Raw genomic sequence first — 23,512 nt, 5'->3', positions numbered from 1 at the left:
ACTGCATCTTGGTGCTCAGCCAAACCTCATTGAGATGGTGAATCCCTTAACAAGAACTCCCCCATCAACCAACCCAAAAAAAGGAAGAAAATTCCAGTCACATGTCAAAGCAGAAGATGGGTCATTCCCGGAGGTCCGAAAAATCTGGACCCTGATGAAGGGGAGATGCTATCTTGCTGGAGCACCACTTTTTAAAACATATGGCCCTTCTGCAGGCTAGAAATGAATGCTTTCTTAAGAGACAAAGTGAACTAGTTGCCCGCTTAATCTGTTTTGATTTCTGCGAGATGTTATCACCAGAGTAGAAACTTGGAGATAGCATAAATCCAAGATGAAATTAGGAATAGATAGTAGAGCCCAGGAGAACCTCATCAGTTTTCCTGACAAGCAGAGTTGTGGAATTTTTCAGGACCAATGGGGAACAATGGCACTACAAACTGGGGAGGGCCAGACCCTGAGAAGCTGAGAAGACAGAAGAAACTGTTGTGTTCTCGACTACTGCTAGGAACTTTGCTAAAAGTGAAGTTAAGGCAGCGTCGAGGTACAGAATATGTTGGAGCTGAAGCTTGAACCAATGAGGGATCAATCTGGAGCTGGCCAAAGACGCAGAGAGGTTCACTTATCCATTCTTGTCAGCAACCTCTTTGATGTAGGCGCATAAGCCATCTATCAATGGAATTTATTAGCATTTACTTTGTATAGCATACTGTACTAAGCGGCTTGGGATGGTAAAAGGCAACAGAGTTGGGAGACACAATCAAGATGTTTACAGACTGGCGGGGGAGATGGACATTTAAATTAATTGTAGTAGATGGAAGCAAAGGAGCATAACCACCTGTACAAAAGTGCTGTGGGCATGGGCTGAGTACCTACCCAACTGTTTGGGGGATAAGATTAAGTGCACAGTCGGGGCAGTAGAGAGGGAAAATAAGCTGGGGGATGGAAGCTTAGTCAGACAAGGCTTTCTGGAGGAGATATGATTTTAATAGGGCTCTAAAGATGGGGGAACATGCTGGGCTGTTGGATATGTAGGACAGTGCAGCGCTTAGAACGGTGCTTTGCACATAGTAAGCGCTTAACAAATACCATCATTATGTAGGAGGAGGTAGTTTTAGGCAGGAGAGAAGGGGTGAGCAAGGGGTAAATTTCAGATGAGGTGAGAGCAAGGGACAGTGAGTAAGCTGGTATTGGAGAAGGGAAGTGTGCGGGTTGGGTGGTAGTGGGAGAGGAGCAAGGATACGGAGATGAGGGAGAGAGAGAGCTGATTGACTGCCTTGACTCAGATGGTAAGGAGTCTAATGCAGAGATGGTTGGGTAAACATTGGAGGGTTTAGAGAAGTGAGGAGATGTGGACAGAATGATGTTTTAGGAAAATGATCTGGGCGGCAGGGTGAAATATGGTCTGGGGAGAGGCTGGAGGCAGGGAGGTCAGCGAGGAGGCTGATGCAGTGTTGGACACGGAATAAGGCGTATTATTACAAGTAGAGGGATTTGGGAGATTAGAGAAGAAAGGCAGAGATGCAGTCAACTTAGGTGTCATTGTTCATTTGCCACATAAACGATCAGTTAAAAGTGTTAAGTAATTTTACTTTTGCCATAAATATTTAACTTTTCTAATCATTTACTTCCTTCCAGCTGAATGTTACTACAGGAGGGAGTTAGCAATACCTCAGTGCTGCCTAATCATTTATAAATTCAAAATAAAACCTGGATAACCCTTTCCCTTAGACTCCTCATAAACCCTTTACAAAATGGCTCCTACAGAAACCATTTGTATTCCACGAATGTATACTTGATGGGCTCTTGGGAAGGAGAACCAAGAGAGGTGGCAAGAGAAAGGGAGGGAAAGGAAAAGGAAGGGAAAGGGGAGCAAAGAAGGAACTGGAGGTAAGGAGAAGGAGAGGACAACTGCTAGTATGAGAGACTGCGTAGGACAAATATTTTACTCTCTGACATGACAATTCATTCATTCAATTGCATTTATTGAGCACTTACTGAGTGCAGAGCACTGCATTAAGCACTGAGGAGAGTAAAATACAACAATAAGCAGACATTTCCTGCCCACCACGAGCTTACAGTCTAGAGGGGCTGCTGGGTGACCACTCTGCACTCAACCATGCTAACTCTGTCTCTTCCCATCTCCCCCTGGAAGCTGCTCAAAAAGGGGGACTATTTGCACCTTTTTTTTTATTCATCCCCCACCACGCCAAGAAGGGCACAATCCTGGACCCTTCCTCTTGGTAGCATCCACCAGAGATAAGTGCTGGATCCAAGACCCTGTGCACTTCTGCCGGGTATATAACCTTTGGTTAGGCTGCAGTCTCCTCGATGGCTTTGCATGACACCTTGTGCTACATTCTGGGCACAGTGAACGTTCAGTAAATAGTATTGATTAATTCATAGATCCCCCTAATCCATTCTCCAAGGTGGTTTATCAGTAGCCATTTTTGATGTCTTAGACTCGGACACAGTCAGCTGCAGAGAAGACTGCAAGCTCTTCAAAGGCAGGGACCACGTTTCTATTTTTATTGTAGGAGCCCAAAAACTAGTGCAGGGCTCTGCACACAGTAGGTACTTTATCAATACTAATGACTAATCCAAATGAAGAGAGATTTTCCCCCCAAATGCCCTAAACTCTCACACATATAAATTGGCAGTCTTCCTGAAAACACTCACCTAAATAAAGGTAACAAGCAACATACACACCTCAATGACAAGAAGTCACTGCTCATTATTTTTACAGGTTTTCCACACTCACCCGCTTTAAGCGGTAACTGGAGTTTTGTTTTCCTCACCAACCAGCTGTGAACTAATTACAAAAAGTTCCAAATAGTCAAGCTCCCTCTCCAAGCATATGGAGCCAATTAAGTCAAACTGCAGCTGATTTTAATCAATCTTCCTTGAAGCAGCCAAACTTGAAGAATCTCTTCTCCTTCAGCTCGAAGAGCTGAGGAGAGCAGGAAAGGCAGGAGAGGGGTATTTGCATAAGGAACACTTCACCACCATCCGCTCTGGTTGCCTGAAAACACAGGGCCCCTAACAGTAATAAATGCTAATTGAGCACTCTTCACAAGTCTTTCCTCCAGCTTTATCCAAGACAGCTGATTTGATCAGGTCCCTTTGTCTTCAGCTTTGGAGTTAGCAGTTTTCCCCACAAAGAGGGCTGGGGAGGAGGAAGGCTGAGAAATGATCCAGGGAGTGCCAACCGACATAATGAAGTGAAGCAGGTAAAAAAATGTGCATGGGTTCCCTCCTCCTCCTCCCCAAAATAAATCAGGCGGCATCTAAAAGAAGCAAGGCTCTAGCAAGCAGGAACATTAATATAAGTTGAAATGACGACTCGCATAAAAAGTGCCATTTCTGGATCAGGCCAATGTCCCTCCAGCCCAATAATCTGTCTACAACAGGGGAGTAAGGGTGCGGTGTTTTGGTTGCCCTCCTTAACCACCACCCCAATGGTGAGCGGTGTACCATGCGACAGTCCTAACTTCTTCCCATTACAGCTCCAGCTTTTCAACTCCTTACCATTGTCTTTAAAGGCTCACTCACTTTGCTCCTCAACGCCAACCTACTCACTGTACCTCCACCTCAACTATCTTGCTGCCGACCCCTTACCAAAGTCCTCCTTCTCACCTGGAACTCCCTCCTCCTTTTGTGTCTGACAGACCAACACTCTCCCCACCTTGACGTCCTTGTTAAAAATCACATCTTCTCCAATAGGTCTTCTCCAACTAAATTATTTTTTCCTCTACTTCCCCCCTCCCGTCTGCATTGACCTTGTACTGTATCTGCAGCCTGGCATAGTGGACAGAGCAAGGGCCTGGGGGTCAGAAGGTCGTGGGTTTTAATTTCAGCTCTGCCACTTGTCTGCTGTGTGACTTCAGGCAAGTAACTTCACTTCTCTGGGCCTGCTACCTCAGCTGTAAAATGGGGATTGAAACCGTGAGCCCCACGTGGAACAGGGACTGTGTCCAACCTGATTTGCTCATATCCATCCCAAGCGCTTAGTACAGTGCCTGGCACATAGTAAGCACTGAATAAATACCATAATTATTATTATTCACCTCTCGGTCAGCCCCACAGCACTTCTGTACATATCCATCATTTACTTTAACGTATGTCTCCCCATCTAGACTGTAAGATCCTTGTGAGCAGGGAACATGTCTACCAACTCTGTAGCCTTTCCATGAGCTTAGTACAGTGTAAGCCCATGTGTCTGTTTATTGTTATATTGCATTCTCCCAAGCACGTAGTACAGTGCTTTGCACACAGTAAGTGCTCAATAAATACGACTGAATGAATGAATGTGTTCTGCACATAGGAAGCACATAATAAATATGACTGAATAATGGATAGTAACACATTATTGAGCTCTCATCCAGGTATCTAGCCAGTCAACAACTTCCTGTGGTAACAAATGCCACATGCACATACCACCTGTTGAGTGAAATGTTTCCTTTGTTCATTATAAGCCCACCACTTCAAGTTTCAATACAGACCTCCTCAAGCTGGTACCGGGACATTAAGTGAGGAACATTTCTGCCTTAGCTTTGTCGACCACCTTCACGGCCTTTTCAGTCTCTGTATTTCCAGACTGAAAAGCCCTAACCTTTTTGGAGTATCCTCATTCGAAGCTTATCCATCCCTGATCATCTTAGTTGCCTTCCTAACGGGTGGCAACTAGAACTATGCGTAGTATTCCAGGAGCAGACTGGGATGACTTTATATGGAATTGGGCTACAACCGATTGTTTTCAAACTCCTAAAAACACTGAGCATTTAACTGATCTTCCTGACAACTGCAGGTTCATACTGGGTTGATGATTTGAAGGAACAGTCAACAAGAAGTCAAAGACCTTTCTTGAGTTGTGACTAATAACTGGAATTCCATCATCATGTTTCTGAAATTTGGAATATATTTCCCTTAACAGCATTAATCTTGCATTTGCTTACAGTGCAATTCATCAGGCATTTTGGGGCCCACTCATTTAATTTCATGAGGTTTTTCTTCAATCTATTCCCAACTAGTTGGTTATGGTATTTGTTAAGCACTTGGTATGTGTCAAGCACTATACTAAGCAATGGGATAGATATAAGGTTATCAGGCTTGACACAGTTCCTAATCCTGTATCAAGTTCACCTGAGTTCTATTTAGTGCTTTTATTACCAAAGCATCTCACATAACTTATTTCAATTTAGTCCTCACAACAACCCTGTGAGATATTATGATCCCCATTTACAGATAGGGAAACTGAGGCATAGGGGGGTTAAGAAGCAGCATGGCTCAGAGGTCATGGGTTCAAATCCCAGCTCTGCCAACTGTCAGCTGTGTGACTTTGGGCAAGTCACTTCACCTCTCTGTGCCTCGGTTACCTCATCTGTAAAATGGGGATGAAGACTGTGAGCTCCCCGTGCGTCAACCTGATCACCTTGTAACCTCCCCAGCGCTTAGAATAGTGCTTTACACATAGTAAGTGCTTAATAAATGCCATCATCATTATTATTATTAAGTGACTTGCCTAAGGCCACATTGTAACAAGTGGTAGAGCTGGGACTAGAGCCCAGGTCTTCTGACTTCCAGGGTCGCAGTTCTTCCTCGTCAGTACTTTGCCACACTGCCTCTCCATGGTATTTTACTACCAGGAAGAGCTCCCTGTAAACGTGGGAGTTTTGACTACACTCTCCTCCTTCAGGTCATTTAAGAAGATGTTCAATAAAACCAATCCTAGCCCTGATCTTTGGAGGATTTCACTATTTACACCTGTGCATTATGAAAAGTGGCCATTTAACAGAACCAATCACTAGCCATGGTTTTCCTACCTTCTATCCAGTTTTGTATCCATGTCAACTCATTCCCTCCAATCCCTTTCATTCAATACCTTCTTAAAAGCATCTTAAAAAAGCATCTAAGAATATTATGGTTACGGATGCCCATTTAACTTCTACTTGTCGATTTCTTCAAAAAAAAAAAAACCCACAGATCAATGAGGTGCAATTTCAGTTTACAGAAACCCTGTTGACTTTCTCCCAAGTATTCACTGATTATAGATTCTACCACCTGTCTGGTAGAGAGAGAGGCTCACTGCATCTAAAAGTACTAAGACGATGCCTGGAATCCTTACTTGCATCAACCCTAGTGCTTAGTACAGTGTCTGGCACATAGTAAGTCTGGCACATAGTAAGCGCTTAACAAATACCACCATTATTATTACTGTTACTCCGCTTAGATGAGTGTTACAATGACATCCCATCAGTCCTCTGGGACAGTGGCTGTTTGTAATGACTGGTAACATCCTCTTGTCAGGAGTTTCACAATTTCCTCACAGAGTTGGGGGCGGGGGGGCCCTGACCCTAGTGATTTGTTTATATCTAGTTAATCATTTTGGTCTAAAGCAGCTTGCAGAGTTGGCCAAATCTAATCAATCAATCAATTGTATTTATTTATTGAGCACTTACTGTGTGCAGGACACTATACTAAGCACTTGGGAGAGGACAATACAACAATATAGCAGATATATTCCCTGTCTAATCCTGTCCTCTCTCCTGTCTGCACTAAAAAACAAATTTTGAGAGATGCACTAATAGCTTCCTCATTAAAATGCAAACTGAAGAATTCAATGGGCTTCTCTACCATCTCCTTTTAACCTCAGAGTGTATTCTTTTACAAAATGGTCATCAATGAACCCCTGGGATTCCCTAACCAGATTCCCGCTTTTGATCATCTATCAAGACCCATCATTTTGGCATGGTTCTTGAGGGACCATGTTTGCTAGGCTGATACATTACTTTGAGCTTGCACAGACTGTCCTTCCCAATGAGAATTCCTGCAGAAACTAAGAACTCAGAAGCTGGGTGGATCAATTTGCATTCAATAAGGAAAATGGGATAGCAGATGGGAAGTAATTTCAATATCTTAACTGCTACCCTCTTCTAAACCTGATCCTTAGGCTTTCTTATATTGGGAGACTCACTGTATGGGAGATATCTCCATTTGCTGTGAGTGATGGGATAATGCTGTTCCTGCTGATCCTTGAATGATTTCTGCCTTATAGACTAGTTAAGATCTTGCCAAATAAGGACCGACTGTGATGGGGATGTCTCCTTCATTGTTCCAGAAGTTTGTTCCTCTGTCCGGGAGTTTTTTTATAAGTGGCAGAGCTCTGAACAATGGTAACATCCAAGTTACTGTCTTTATAATCACTGAAGGGAAATCAATGCAGCCTGAAACTATGTGTCAAGAACCAAGGTGCAGTAGAGATTGCAAGAGAGAAGGATGAGATGGAGGGGGAGAGAGTAGAAACAGCCAGTCCTCCTGAAGAAGGGGACCGCTGATGTCAGCCACGTGGCGCATGATCGCAGAGCAACGTCAATACCTTCACGTCTTTGCTTGTTAATAAAAGACTCAAGAAGCATCAATCGCAAGGCTAATTCGAGAGACTTAGAAGTGCACACATTGCTCAGCTAATTGGAAGCCTGTGGTTTACAGGAACACCAGCACATTCCTTCCTTCTCAATTGCCCCTCCTCCTCCAAACTGACCCATGTCTATTGCACACCAATGGACAGTTTGCACTGAGGATAATGCAAGGACATGAAAGGAAAATGATACCTTGGCTAGCTCCCTGATAGTTACTTGGTGAGGGGTAGGGGTGGGGCGAAATGGAATGAATTCCACTTGGCTTCTAATCCTCCCTTACCACCACCATCTACCTGACTGAATCCATTTAACAATGTCATTAAAGGAATTTTGAAGTTCATTTGGTAATTTATTCCATATTTTCTGATGGTTTAACAAATGTAGCCCCAACCCAATCCAATCAGGAAAGAACTCCAAGGAACAACAAAAGGGGCAGGAAGGTCCCTAGAAAGTTGGCAAGAGGGTACTAAGCAAAGAGGCTACCCAGAAATGTGAGTCAAAGATCCATTCCAGCTGGGTTTCCAAGCCGCAAGGCTGCTGCATTCATGAAACCAGGGCATTTGGATTGATTTATTGCAGGGATCTTAAATCTTAACCTTTCAGGGGGCTGTTTTCACCATCTCCCCATCAACACAAAAAGTCTCCAGCCTAAACAGTCCATGCTTCTGAGAATCCTCAAGCATCTTAAAGGCTAATTGATCACATCTCTCTTACCCTGGCTGTTCATCACCTACATTACAGGAACAGCTGGGACACGGACTGCTGAGAAAAAGCAGAATGAATAGAGAAAAAGGCCATGATCTTTTAAAAGAGGGGAAAAAAAATCGGTCCTTTCACAGCAGTAGGCCTCGCACAGACTAGAATCTGTACTATGATTCTTAGTTCCATAGTTCAGTTACTTTAACAGTAAGGATGTTACCAATTTGTGTAAGATTCAGAGGTGCCAAGTCAATTCTATGGGAGCAATAGCCCTCACAATTTCTGGACCAGAATTTCTATGCTCATTAATCCTAGGTTTCCCACAAGACCTGATAGCTTCCAATTTGAGCTAAAAAGACTCAAAATGGTGGATGTCTGGCCCATCAGGCATTTGAAGTCAGTTTCCTCTCAGTCCTGTAAACTTTAAATCCCTGTAACCTTTTGCTACCCCTATTCCAAATGAAAAGTTGACACTTTTCTATGGTATTTGTTAAGCACTTAAAACGTGTCAAACACTGTTCTAAACCTTGGGGTAGGTACAAGTTAATTAGGTCAGACACAGTCCCTGTCCCACATGGGCTCACAGTCTAAGTAGGAGGGAGAACGGATATTTAATGTTCAGTTTACAGTTGAGGAAACTGAGGCACAGAGCAATTAAGTGACTTGCCCAGTCACAAAGCAAGCAAAAACAGAAATAACATGCTGGATCCCCAACACTGGAAACCATATGGAAGAACAGTGGGATAGTTGCCCTATTTACAGTAGGCACTCTCATGGTTGGGAATGCACCTTCTGAGGGAAGCACGGCAGTCACTCCAAAGATAGTTCACTGAGAGCCAAGAAGGAAGCCCTAAATGGCTAAGCGCTTGGCACTACTTCCAGATATGAATAACACATTTTGTTCTATTCCAAATTTACCTGATTTAACTCACTAGCATTCCCTATATTTAATATTTCCTAGTAACACCAAAGCCCTAGAAAGCCCGGGCATGCTTCCATATTCCAATACCAAATATAGAGGGAGGTACTTTTTCTACCCAACTGAAAAGGCAAGCATCAAAAAAACATGGTAAGAGCCAAAAAAATGAATAAATGCTAGAAACGGTTTCGTGATTGATGAGTTACCGTGAGTGGGTTGCAATTGGGTTATGTTATACTTTTAACATCCCTAGCTCTCCCCATCACTTTTCCCTTTAACATCCTTAACTTTTTGCTCTGTGTAGCTTGCTCATAATTAAGGACTTCGCAGTTACGCATTTATCCAAATCCTTTTAAGCAATTAATATTTTCTTCCTTGACAATTTCTTGTGACAATGCATTTTAAATGCTTTCCACCCAGGGGGGAATCCATCAATGGTATTTATTGAGTGCTTACTGTGTGCAGAGCTCTGTGCTAAGCAATTGGGGGAGTATCATACAACAGCTGCTTAACACGCACCCTTTCTACAATGAGTTTATAGTTTAGAGATCAAGAAGTGCTTCCTTTTGCTTTGTCCTGAATTTATCACCTTGAGGGGTTTTTTTAATGGTAATTGTTAAGCACTTACTACATGCCAGGCATTTTTCTAAGCAATAGGGTAGATACAAGCTAATCCCATTGGAAACAGTCCATTGTGTACATGGGGTTCGCAGTCTTAATCCCCATTTGTCAGATGAGGGAACTGAGGCACAGAGAAGTTAGATGACTCAAGAAAGATCTCAGCAGATAAGTGGCAGAGCCGGGGTCAGGAACCCAGGTCCTCTGACCACCAGGCCTGTGCTCTAATCCACCGGGCAGAGCTGCTTAATTCTGTGTCAAGGGAACTGATGAACAACATCATCATCATCAATCGTATTTATTGAGCGCTTACTATGTGCAGAGCACTGTACTAAGCGCTTGGGAAGTACAAATTGGCAACACATAGAGACAGTCCCTACCCAACAGTGGGCTCACAGTCTAAAACGGGGAGACAGAGAACAAAACCAAACATACCAACAAAATAAAATAAATAAACAACAATTTCATGTTGGTTCAGTCTAATCAATGTATCAATAGTATGCATTGAGCATCTGTGTGCAGAGCACTGTAGTAAGCACTAGGAGTGCACAACAGAGGTAAAAGTCATGATCCCTGCAAAAAGAGCTTATAATTAAATGGGACAGGCACACAATAACTTAAATATGGGAGGGACACAAGGGTGGAAAGATGAAAAGATGAATAAATAAGTGCTTAGACTGTAAACTCCATGTGGTCAGGGATTGTGCCTATCTACTGAATTGTGCTCCCCCAAGAGTGCTCTGTATACAGTAAGCACTCAATAAATACCACTGATTGACTGATTAAATCGTAGAACAAGTAAATTGATATATACAAAAGGCCTCCTAGAAGAGATGAGATTTGAGGTGAGCTTTGAAGATGGGAAGAATTGTAATCTGTCCGAAATGCAGGAGGAAGTTTTCCAGGCAGGAGGGTATAAGCAAGTGATGAGTACTCTCTTTGAGTCCTGTAGAATAGCATTCCGCTTAGAAAAAGACTTTGTCACACTATGGTCCTGGGCGACTGCCAGCAAGAATTACTATCATCATTTTCCAGCAGGGCTCTAAGATGGCTGGTGAGAAGCAGCGTGGTGAAATAAATAGTTCACGGGCCTGGGAGCCAGAAGGACCTAAATTCCTAACCCTAGCTCCGCCACTTCTCTGCCTTGTGACATTGGGCAAGTCACTTCACTTCTCTTGGCCTCAGTTCCCTCATCTGTAAAACGGGGATTTAAGACTGTGAGCCTCACGTGGGACAGGGACTGCGTCCAGCCTGATTAACGTCTATCTACCCCAGTGCTTAGAACAGGTCTTGGCATACAGTAAGTGCTTAACGAATACCATCATCATCATCATCCTCAGTGGCAGAAGGGAGTCTTGGCATGCTAAGTTAGTGGGAGAAGAACAAAGAGTGAGCTGAAGTGAAGTCAAGGCCCTATTGAGAGCTCACCTCCTCCAGGAGGCCTTCCCAGACTGAGCCCCTTCCTTCCTCTCCCCCTCGCCCCCCTCTCCCCCTCGCCCCCCTCTCCATCCCCCCCATCTTACCTCCTTCCCTTCCCCACAGCACCTGTATATATGGATAGATGTTTGTACATATTTATTACTCTATTTATTTATTTATTTATTTATTTTACTTGTACATATCTATTCTATTTATTTTATTTTGTTAGTATGTTTGGTTTTGTTCTCTGTCTCCCCCTTTTAGACTGTGAGCCCACTGCTGGGTAGGGACTGTCTCTGTATGTTACCAACTTGTACTTCCCAAGCGCTTAGTACAGTGCTCTGCACACAGTAAGCACTCAATAAATATGATTGATGATGATGATGATGAAGTGGGAGGAAAGTAGATAAGTGAGATGGAGAGAGCTGTTGGTGTCCCTTAAAGTCCATGATCATGAATTTCTGCTTGATATGGAAATAAATGAGTTCCCACTTGAGCTTTAATGGTATTTGTTAAGCGCTTACTAGGTGCCAGGCACTGTATTAAGCACTGGGGTGGATACAAGATCATCAGGCTCACAGTCTTGCTCCCCACTTTACAGAGGAGGCAACTGAGGTACAGGGAAGTGAAGTAACTTGCCCACGGTCACAGAGCAGACCAGTGGAAGAGCTGGGATCAGAACCCATGACCTTCTGACTCGCAGGCCAGTGCTCTAACTAGGCCATGCTGCTAGACTCCCCTTGAGGGAGTGGGTCTAAAGGGAGAATAGAAGGGGAACCACAACAGAGTCTTGAGGGACACCCCTGGTTAAGGGGTGAGAGGAAGACGAGAAGCCAGGCAAAGAAATTGAAACAATGCAGCAGGAGAGGTGGGAGAAGAATCAGCATTGAATTGCTTCAGTAAAACCAAGGTTGGACAATGTTATCTGGGAGAAGGAAGAGATCAGGGGAGTCAGAGGTGATAAAGAGCTCAAGGAGGACTGGGGATAGAGCAGAGCCCAGTATACTAAAAAAGAGACCACTTGTAACTAGAAGGTGGTCTCAGGGTGGGGATTGGTGCCAGAAACAGAATGCAATGGGTCAAGATAGGAACTGGAGATGAATTAGAATCAAAGGACGCACAAAACCAGTTCAAGCAATTGGTGAAGCAGCCTGGCCTAGCAGAAAGAGCACAGGCCTGGGAATCAGATGATCTGGGTTCTAATACTGACTCCACTTGCCTGCTTTGTGACCTTGAGCAAGTTACTAACTTCTCAGAAACTGTGTCTCAGTTTCTTCATCTGTAAAACGGGGATTAAATACCTCTTCTACCTACTTAAACTGTGAGCCCCCATATGGATGAGGTGAGAATCAGTGGGGCTGGCCCACAGTCCAGATCACCTGGGTTTCAGGACTAAACTTAACTGAGTTGGGCTCACCGACAGCTGTGACAGACTAAGTGGCATACCTTGGACATTTCTCTTCAACAATAATCAGTCTAATTTTTCTTAAAAATGACACACATTTATTCTGCCAGCTCCTGCTTTCTCAACCTACTACCCTGATCCTAGACCCTCTTCACATAAACCATGACATAGAGAATGGGAGAAAAATGCCAACCCTATTTCCACCATTGACCAGCTTATATGCCCAGTCCCAACATATACGAAAAACTCCTTAGTACAATAAATACGATTGAATGAATGAATGAATATGTATATATGTTTGTACATATTTATTACTCTTTATTTTACTTGTACATATTTATTCTATTTATTTTATTTGGTTTATATGTTTTTTTTTGTTGTCTTTCTCCCCCCTCTAGACTGTGAGCCCGCTGTTGGGTAGGGACCGTCTCTATATGTTGCTAACTTGGACTTCCCAAGCGCTTAGTACAGTGCTCTGCACACAGTAAGCGCTCAATAAATACGATTGAATGAATGAATGAATGTTCAACCTGATTATTTTGTATCTACCCCAGTAGAGTGGTTGGCACATACTTAGCACTTTAAATATACCACCATTACCATTATTATCCACACCCTTCTAAATTTTGTCGGCTCCAATTACATCTCTTGTCAAGCCACATCTTCTCAAACTCTCATTGTTTCCATCATACCAATTTGTAAGCATTTCCATATCCTTGATTTTTTTGCTGTGCTTTTCTATAGCCTTCCCAAGTCTTTGGTGTTCTCAAGATGATGTACTCAGAACTGCATACCATGTAGTGTCTTATTAAAATTACTGACACAATTATACCTTTTGTTTTAATTTTACCATCATCGTGATATCCATAAAAATAGTCTTGGCTTATTTGCTTGCTGCTCTTAAGAATTTGAGTCCCCTGAGAGTCAGGATCAGAGACCATGTCTAATTTTCCCATATGCATTTTCTCCTGGCATTTAGCATAATATTTGACACACAATATGTGCTTAATAAATACTATTACTATTGAAAAAATAAATACTATTACTACTGCCTCACACTGAGTTAAAACTCGGAAGATCGCTCTGGCCCTCTTCTCCATTTTCTATTTCTATCCTCTCACTTCTTCTTGTTTCTTTTCACATTATCCTCTCATCTCCTTTGTTCCTTCCCTCCTGGTTAGGCCTGTTCTTTATTGTATTATTGCCTCTTTCTCCAATGATAATGAAAATGATGGCATATGGTAAGCACTTACTATGTGCTAGGCATTGTACTAAGCACTGGGGTGGACACATGCAAATTGAGTTGGACACAGTCCTTGTCCCATATGGAGCTCAGAGTCTCAATACCCATTTTATAGATGAGGTAAATGAGGCACAGAGAAGTGAAATGACTTGCCCAAAGTTACAGAGCAGACAACTGGTGGAGCTGGAATTAGAACCCATGACCTTCTGACTCCCAGACGCGTGTTATATCCACTAAGCCATGCTGCTTCTCCAATGTGCTTTGCTTCCACAGCTTCACTAAGCTAGAGTACTGATTTCTGAATCTGCAAAACTCCAAAAAATAAAAGACCCTGCATTCACAGAAAAATGCCACCTCACAAGACTAGATTTGATTCTACAAACTCATCTCCTGTAAGCCTAGTTCCCTAGTCAGTCTGTCTCATGCAACCAATGTGGCTTAAAAAAAAATCCTATTTTAGTCCCTGAACTTTCTGCCCCCACAGTTCGCCCTCATGGATACTTAGATCATCAAGGACTTCTTACCCCTTCAGAAAACCACAAAACATTCTTCTCTGTGGACGTTCATCATTTCACAGGTCACATTAAAACCATAATGGAAGATTTGTAATTTTTGCTCCTTGTAGTCCTGTATTTCCCATGGCCTGGAGCCAAGTCAACTTGGTTTTTCCCCAACAAGATTTCAGACCATATGGATTTGGGTTAGTGTTATGCCATGGGGTCTCAAAGCTCGGATCTGACCATTCCAGATGGGATTTGGTTTGGATGAGCAGGATTCGTCGACAGATATAAAACAATTACTGTATGTCACTGGAGTATACTGAAGACCTGACGCTCCCCTCAACAAACCCAAAGGTTTTACCCCCTTCTGATGACTGCAGCCCCATTAAACAAGAGCTGGGTGACAGGTCTTGGACTAAACAAGGCACAGCTGAAGCACTCAGCAGCTCAGAGCTCCTCACTTTATCTAAGTTGTCACTTCTCCCATCTCCAGGAATTGGTAATAAAAAAGAGATTTGATTTGCCTCTAATAGGTGTCAAGATAAAATCAATGGCCTGTCTGAATTCTGGGTAATTTTGAACTTGTGGGTTTTCTGCCATGAAGCAATTTACACAAAAAAAGTAAAGATGGAAAGAAAAATTAAAAGAATGCATTATCACAAAGGGCTCAGAGTAGGACTGGACCTGATTTATTTTTGGTTTTTAAAGGCCAAACACCTCAGTCTCAAATTGGAAATTTTTAAGCACCACCAATTATAAAAGGTCAGTAGCCTCTTCAGCAACTTGCAGTAGAGAGATGGGGGAGAGAGAGAGAGAGAGAGAGAGAGAGAGAGAGAGAGAGAGAACAGGAATGGTTCAGTTCACTATGCATATATTTCAGAGACTGGAAGCTCTTCCCATGTTGAAATGGGAAGAAATGTTTCCAAGGCTCTTGTTGGTGGGAAGATCAGCTCAGGTCATTCAGACCAGCATCATCAAGAGAGACATGAATAGAAATCAGCACAATAATTCGGAGAGGGAAGAGAGACAGAAAAAGCAACAAAGGGGAAAGAGAGAGAAGAGAGGAGAATCAGTAAGTAGAATGTTAGGAAACCATGCGGGGAGGAGGAATGACCTGAAAGCAGGGTGGTTCAGAACATGGTAAAATTCCAACTTCTTACCTGAAGATTCAGTTTTTCAAGTTTCATCTGGAGCATATTATTCCCTTCTTCCAGGCGTGCACGTTCGGCCTCCAGCTCCTCAATCTTCAATCTGTAGAATAAGTAAGAGCAGCACCAGAGTCAAACCACAAGGTGGAATTCAAGGTCAATGCTGAAGCCAAGTGCATTATCTGACCATAGCAAAAAGGTCCTGAAAAAGAGGGGTTGGTTCCTGATTCTGATAAGACCTTGACCTCGGCCTTAAAGTTCAAGGCACGAAGCGGTAAAATGAGAAATTTTAAGAAGATCAAAGCCATGTTCTTATTGAAGGCATAACTCCACCAGCAGGCCTTCCCTAAGTCCTCCTTTCCTTTTCTCCAATCCCTTCTGTGTCACCCTGACTTGCTCCCTTTATTCATCCCCCCTCCCATTCCCACAGCACTTATGTACATATCTCTAATTTGTTTATTTAATGTCTGTTCGCCACAAGACTATAAGCTTGTTATGGGCAGGAAATATGTCTGTTTATTGTTATGTTGTACTCTCCCAAGCACTTAGTACAGTGCTCTGCATACAGTAAGTGCTCAATAAATACGACTGACTGAACTCCTCACTGGCACAGCACAGACACGCGAGCCCCTGTCCTGTCCTCCTTGTTTGTCGTCCTTCACAGACCCCCTAAAACGACCTTTCATGAAGGCAGGTTATTGCTCCAACCTTAAGGATTTTATTTTAAAGCTCATGGCAGTGGCTAGCCTTCAAATGATTCAGTTTAATCAATTCAGTTTTAAGTTGCTTGACTGTAGATTCACCCTGAGGTTCTTAAACACTGGGGGTGTTACACAAATTGAAAAAGTATTAAAAGGTCACTGCTTGTGCCGTGCAAGCCCTTCAAATACGAAAAAAAAAACCCACTTGGAGTAAGTAGATGTTACACAAATTCATCTTAAGTGAATCTGAAATGTATTGGAAGGCCCTTGCTGGAACATGGAGATTAATTCTGCAAAATACCCGAGTTAAAGCATTCACTCTTCTCCTTTAGGTTGCTGCAACAGTTCCGAAAAGGCATATCGAAAGAAGGGTTATCCAGGAAGCATTTTGATCTCTTTAGAGAATAGGTGTCATATAAATGCCAAACAATACTAAGACTATGGATAAATGATATGCCCCCCAAATTATAAGAATTCAGGCAGCAGACCTAAATAAACTGCCAAATTCACTATCTATTTGTTGCTTTCTATTAAGAATTTGTGCTTATTGAAGTACATCAATTAGGCTGTATATGATGGTGAAGACTACATATGAAAGACTTTAAAAGTGTATGAGTGTGTAGGTTATGATGGTTGACTTCCTTAAGAGAGGGTGGTGAATTTGGATGGCACGAAGAGAAGTTCAGTGAATTTTAAAAATATCTAATGGCTGAACAATACCATTAGTCGACACACCTGAGGCATACTAACAGTAGAGTTTCTTTTGCAGTCAAAATGCAGCTCATAAACCGGGCTAGGCATAGAAAATGGTCCAGAATTCCTGAGAAGGAAATCTGGCCTCTAATTTCACACCTTTCTAATGTGGGATTGAAGCTCCTTCCTGGAACGAGGGGTGTACATGCTTATTCCTTGGGATAGTTCCTTCCCTGAAGAACGGAGTACTACACATTACCCAGAGAGCCATGAGGGTGCTGGATGGACTAAAGGAGGGGAAATGGGGAAGCAATCTTTCCAGGGTACAATCACAAGGGTTCGGAGGCTTAAATGGGGACTTCGAGCCTGTGGCTGAGCTGCTGCTATTTCCCGCTCCCTCAGCAGCAACAAAGAGAGCAAGCTTTGACAGTTCCAGCTTTCCATCAATCAGGTTTCTCGCTTGGCCCTGCCTGTGGAAGGCACTGGACTCAGTACTGGCAGCTGATGCCTTCTGTTGCATACTCGGAGGGCTGAGAGTGGGGTCTTTTCTTCCCACATTGAAAGTTGCTCTCTTTCTGTCCACTTGTTAGCTTCACTAGATGAGTGATGCTTTTTTCTCTCTTGGGGACACACGTGGTATCTTTAGGTCTCTGTGGCTTACTGCTGGAAATCTGCCCAAATGTTCTTGCTGGAACTGTCCCAGTCTCTCCTACCAACAATGTGCAGTTCTGCCTATCTGTTCAATTCACTTGGCTTTTTCTTGTTCTTATCAGCATTATTATTTAATATTTGTTAAGTGCTTACTATATGCCAAGCACTGTTCCAACAGCTGGGGTGGGTACAAGCTACTCAAGTTAGACACAGTCCTTGTTTCACATGGGTCTCACAGTTTAAGGAAGAAAGAGAATGATTATTTGCCATTTAAGACTGGGGAAATGAGGCACGGAGATATTAAATGACTTGCTCAAAGTCACGGAGCAAGTAGTTTGGAAGAATCAGGATTGCAACTCAGGTCCTCTGACTGCCAGTCCTGTGCTCTTTACACTAGGCCACGTTGTGTCTCTTTAAAATGCAGTCAAGAAACCAAGTATTTAATGGTTAGAACACATCAGCAGATAGAAGACAAAGGAGGGGCACTACTGGAGCTTGAAGGTGGTAGGTTCAAAACAAAGAAAAAGAAATGCTTTTTCGCCCAGTAGGGGATAAGCTGATGGAATTCATTACCATAGGAAGTTGAAAAGGCAGAAAATATGAATGGTTTCAAGAAGGGTTTGGCTACCATCATGGATGAGAGGGCCAAAATGAGTTATCTAGAGAGAGTGGGCTTGGGACATCAGAGAGAAATTTAAAGATGTTAGAAATCTAATAAGAAAAAAGGATAAAATAGATGCATGGGTGAAAGGTTCACAAGAGCTGATATGATGGAGACAGATGTCTATGAGGTCTTCTATTACACTACTGCTCCAAGCATTATCGGACAATTGGTCACAGAATACTGAGGTCTCTAGATGGCCCCTAGGCCTGTCCTGTATTGTCGTTAGGGACTGAGCGTCTACTATGTGCACAGCTTGGAATGCTGTGGGCAGGGAATGTATCTACCAACTCTGTTATAATAATTATAATGATAATAATAGTACTTGTTAAGGGCTTACTATGTGCCAAGCACCATACTGAGTGCTGGGGTTGATACAAGTTAATCAGGTTGGACACAGTCTCTGTCCCATAGGGGGCTCACAGTTTAATCCCATTTTAAAGATGAGGTAACTGATGCCCAGAGAAGCTAAGTGACTTGCCCTAGGTCACACAGTGCACATAATAATAATAATAATAATAATAATAATAATAATAATGGCATTTGTTATGCGCTTACGATGTGCAAATCACTATTCTAAGTGCTGGGGAGGATGCAAGGTGATAAGGTTGTCCCACGTGGGGCTCACGGTCTTAACCCCCATTTTACAGATGAGGTAACTGAGGCACAGAGAAGTTAAGTGACTTGCCCAAAGTCACACAGCTGATAAGCGGCAGAGCTGGGGTTAGAACCCATGATCTCTGATTCCCAAGTCCATGCTCTTTCCACTGAGCCATGTAGACATGTGGTGGAGTGCGATTAGAACCCAGGTTCTCCTGACTCCTAGCCCCGTGCTCTACTCACTAAGCTATGCTGCTTCTCCCAAGCATTTAACACACAGTAAATGCTCAAAAAATATAACGGATTGATTGATTCTTGGAAGGGAACAACAGATGGTACAGACCATGCCTTCTCAGAGCTATCCAACAGGGCAGATAAGTAGGCATGTAGGCACTGCTTATGCTCTTCTTGCGATCAGTTGAGATTTTTCATCTTAGATGAGACACAGAGGTGGAACTGAGCCAGAGTTCCCCATTTTAGGGCAACAAGGAAATATTCTTAAACTGAAACTAGAGGGACTGAACCTATACACTGTGAGAGTTTTCATTACTAGATAGCTTGTGAGGCAGTGGAACACAAAAACCCAGAGACATTAAACACTTAAACATTTCCAAAGGAGGTTGTGAAATCTCTGTTTCTGGAGATTTTTATGAAAACGAAGACATCTACTGTGAATGGCTAGTGGTTGATTCACGAAAATGAATACAACATGCATTGCCAACCACTTCTAAATTACTGGGCTAAGAGTGGGGAAGCCACTGAGAAAGTGGGCAGGATGCATGTTACCGCAGATTGGAAGGTTCTGGCTTCCTCATTAGAGCTGCTTGCTTTCCATCGAGTTTCTACTTGGGTGGCAATTCTGGCCTCTCTCTACCTCCTCCATGCCTGCAGGGTGCTTTTGCCACCTATGCAGGGGTATGAACTGAATGGTAAAATAGTCCTAGGGGCCACTTGGGACCCTGGAAATAGTGGAAAAGTGGCATCGCCTGTGGCTGGAATACCAGCCTGGGGAAGCCACACTGGGAGAGATACTGGGGATTATCTATGTCTGGACAAGGGGCCCTTCTCAGCCCCAGGAGTCTAGAACTGAATGAGACAAACATAGCCTCAGGAAACCTCAGATAATAAGGTCTGGGTTAATGGAGATTTGACCAGGATGTGTCATTTAGTGAGAAAGTAATGCTAAGGTTGCATGAGATCTGCTCCTGGACCACTAGCATTCAACCTCTACAGAAATATTTATTCAAAACCTTAAACTCTTGTTGAGACTATCTGGTGCACTGGAGGCTGGGATTTCTGGAAAGAGATATGCGAGGTAGATTTAACATACTAAATTATTTCCAGCCTTTATCTACCTAGGAGGCCAAGCAAACGTGTGGGATGATAGGTCACCGGGCACAGCTCCAAGGATCAGGGATTAGAAGCCTACTCAAGATCAGACCCATGGGGCACAAACTTGGCCACAACTGCTTTGGGTTTGGGTGGCCAGGCACAATCCTGGGCTTTGGGTGGAGGGAGGCAGGGCCACTGAACAGCAAGTGAGCTGGAACACTTCCCACTCAACCTGCTGGTTGAACAGCATCACTCCAGCCCCAGCTCCCTGGCTGGAACAAACAGAGGCAGAGATTCGTAAGTCAGAACCAAACAGGGACCTGGGAGAAGGCCAGGCTCACTTCATTAGGAAGTAAGGAGACAGGCAGACTAGAAGGGCCACAGCTCTCAGCCCTCTTGGCAGAAGAGCAGGGACCTTTTCCACAGGCAACAGGAAATACCAAAATGCCCTCAGGTGTAATCTAAACCTAGCTGTTTTCCTCTTCTCTCAGAAACAAATGTAACCTATGTTTTACCTCAAAGCTTTATATGCCATCATCCACCAACTCAGGTTGCATTGCGTTCCATTCCCCAGTGCCTGTGTGGGATCCGTCTTGAGCATTTGGGTTACTTGCTACCATTATCTGGAAGAGCACAGATGTTTCAAACAGGTGTGGCATCTGCAAGGCATTGTTGGCCCCAAGTCTGGGAGCACCTTCATCTCCCCTAACAACCACCAAAACTACTAGTGCCTCTGGAAGGGGACATCACAATGTGGAAATTCCCAAATAGGGACTGAAAGGAAAGTGCCCAGAGGAGACACCATGGAAGGATCCAGATGGCAGCACGGCTGTGTCTGAAGCAGAGAGATTTCCAGCAAGTGTGACTAATAGGCACTGGCTAGGACATGAATTCCTTTTGAATTACTGTAACTCGACCCAGTCACTAAATCCACAGACAACATTTAGGATTTACTAGACTTGCTGCTTGACGGCAGCAAGAGTTCAGATTTGTTCCAGCTGAAACGGCTCTTCAGCTGTTGCCACTTAAATCTTCAGTGAGGTTTCTTCTCTTTTTAAAATATAATTTATTTATCTGTTATAAAGGATCGGCTACCTCATTTATCAACATTCTGGTGACACTCATCTATAACCAACCATGGAGGGCTACTCCACTCCCTATGGTCAACCAATTACTCTGGGAATTCACCCATCCCCTTTAAGAGATGGGCTAAATACTGCAAATGGGATTTAGCCAGGGAAGGGGGTGTGGAGAATGACAGAACTAATGTGGGCTTTTATTGTCCTCTTCTGAAATAATAACATTTAGAGAGCATTTCACAGGGTACCACATTATAAAATGTCTGTAGAAAAGGCACTTCACTTTCAGGAGGAGGAGGTTGGGGGTTGGAGAGGGTGGGGTGGGAGAAAAGAAAGAGATACAGTCTTTAAAGCTTCCCAGTGAAATGTTAGTTTCTTACTCAGGGAAATTAAAGGCTTATGGTTGGGGGTGGGGGGGGAGGGGATTAAATTGGTTTGCTTTTATACTTTTGGTTGTTTAACAGGCTTTTGTTTTCAGAAGTCTACTGGAACAGGAAGGTTATGTAAAAATATGAAATCCAAGCCTGGCTTCTCAATTTTCCAATGCTTCTGGAAAATGTAATCTCTGCTGGGCGGAGGGAGGGGTGGCGCGGGGTGTGTGGGGTGTGTGTGTGTGTGTGTGCTTGCATGTGCACCACAATAAGTGTATTGGAGACCTTCAGTAGAAGACAATAAAAATACAACTCATAGCAGGGATATATTACTCCCTGTCTCCACAGTGTGGACTAACCAGAGAGTCCAAGGTCACTGTAGGTGAGCTAATTTAGTGTGGCTGTCATAACTGTCAAAAAAGAACTTTGTTTAATCCTTCCGGGTGACATTTCTCTGTTACCTTTTTGGTCCCAAAGATCAACTGCCTGAAAACAGGCACATTGAAATACCTCTACTCTGAGGCTCTAAGTATCTCTCAACTAAGGAAGCATGCTTCTATCATCCTCATTTTACAGCACGAGAACAGAGGTCCAGAAAGGTGAAGGAGTTCACTGGGGATCCCACCAGGATAGCACAAAAGATTGATGTCAAACTAACTGACTTTCTCAATGTAGCTAAAACAGTAAGCCATTTTAATCAGTCGGTCTACTGTATTTATTGAATGCTTACTCTGTGCAGAGTACTCTACTAAGCGCTTGGGAGTATACAGTATAACAGAGTTGACAGACACATTCCCTGCCCACAAGCTTACAGTCCAGCGAGGGAAACAGACATTAATATAAGTAAATAAATTATGGGTATGTACGTAAGTGCCGTGGGGTGGGGGTAAGAAGGCATGAAAAAAAGGGAGCAAATCAGGGTGACACTGAAGGGAGTGGGATAAAAGGAAATGTGGGCTTAGTCAGGGAAGATCTCTTGGAGGAGATGTGCCATTTAGAAAAATAAGCCTGCTCTACCCAAGGAAAGAATCTGGGCAGGGATAGCCGAAGTTCTCTGTTCTACTCAAGGAAGGAATCTGGGCAAGGATGGCTGAGGTTCTCTACTCAAGAGAAGAATCTGGGCATGGATTGCTGAAGTTCTCCCTTTCTTTTGACACATCCAGAGCCAGCATTCCCAAAAGACCATTTTCTACAGCCCAACGGGGGAGCATATGTTGAACCCAGAAAGGCTGCATTTACAACATTCCCTGAAATTCTAAGACCAGGTTCAAAACCCTCCTCCTCTGGCCCAGTGTTTAAGATGGTCTTTTCCCACTAGTCACTGTTGTTTTCGTAGATGGAGTCAGTGTAATCTAAAATCCTAATGGACTTTTCCATATTAAGAGAGTCTTATCTAGCTACAAAATCCTGTTGGCATTCATTTCCAGCCCCCTAACTCTAGTGGGTGCTCAGAACAGGACGCTTCAGAGAAAGGCATATCATCCATAAGGTCACTGGTCGATACCACACTGCTACACACAGAGGGAACGATTCCACCTTGACTCAAGTGGTAATTAACTTTTAGCCCCAAATCATCTTTATTTTCTGTATAACGCTGACTGAGTTGCAGAACCTATGAGAGTTAAACTCATGTCTTCTATTCTTGGTGGCTGCCAAAACAAATACGGAGGCATTGCAGATAGGCCAGATTCTTAGACAGTATGGGAAAGGAAGTTAAGGAAATGTCAGCCTTTACTTCGAATTAAATACTGACCAATTCCCTTTACATTTTTAAAACAGTATGGTAGAGGCTGAAGTTTTAGTTCTATTGAAGGGAAAAAAAATCTAGCCTGAGAAAAAAATCTCACAAACCTGAGTGAGGAACATTGAAAATTTATAAAATCCATATAAGAAGCATGTATAAAAATATGGAGGGGCTTTTCCTTTTAATTCAAACTTTGTAAAAGCGCAGCTACAACATAAATGAGAAAAAAATACTATTCTTAAACCAGCTGAGACCCATTCAAGAGCATAAGCATTATTACATAGTCTGCAAAAATGCAAGAGGCTATTACCATA

At 43.2% G+C, this 23,512-nt stretch overlaps 1 protein-coding gene across 1 annotated transcript in view; it reads right to left on the bottom strand.

The window, feature by feature from the left end:
* Positions 1 to 23,512, bottom strand: part of MAD1L1 (mitotic arrest deficient 1 like 1) — a 588,396-nt gene that overhangs the window by 230,702 nt on the left and 334,182 nt on the right. The window contains exon 14 of the mRNA XM_038763361.1: positions 15,379 to 15,469. Within this exon, the coding sequence (XP_038619289.1) occupies positions 15,379 to 15,469 (91 nt within the window). The remainder of the gene's footprint in view (positions 1 to 15,378; positions 15,470 to 23,512) is intronic.

Source organism: Tachyglossus aculeatus, chromosome 21 (assembly GCF_015852505.1).
Source record: "Tachyglossus aculeatus isolate mTacAcu1 chromosome 21, mTacAcu1.pri, whole genome shotgun sequence".
Lineage (NCBI taxonomy): Eukaryota > Metazoa > Chordata > Mammalia > Monotremata > Tachyglossidae > Tachyglossus > Tachyglossus aculeatus.
Note: the sequence above shows the minus strand (reverse complement) of the source record. Positions and strands in the feature narration are given on the sequence as shown.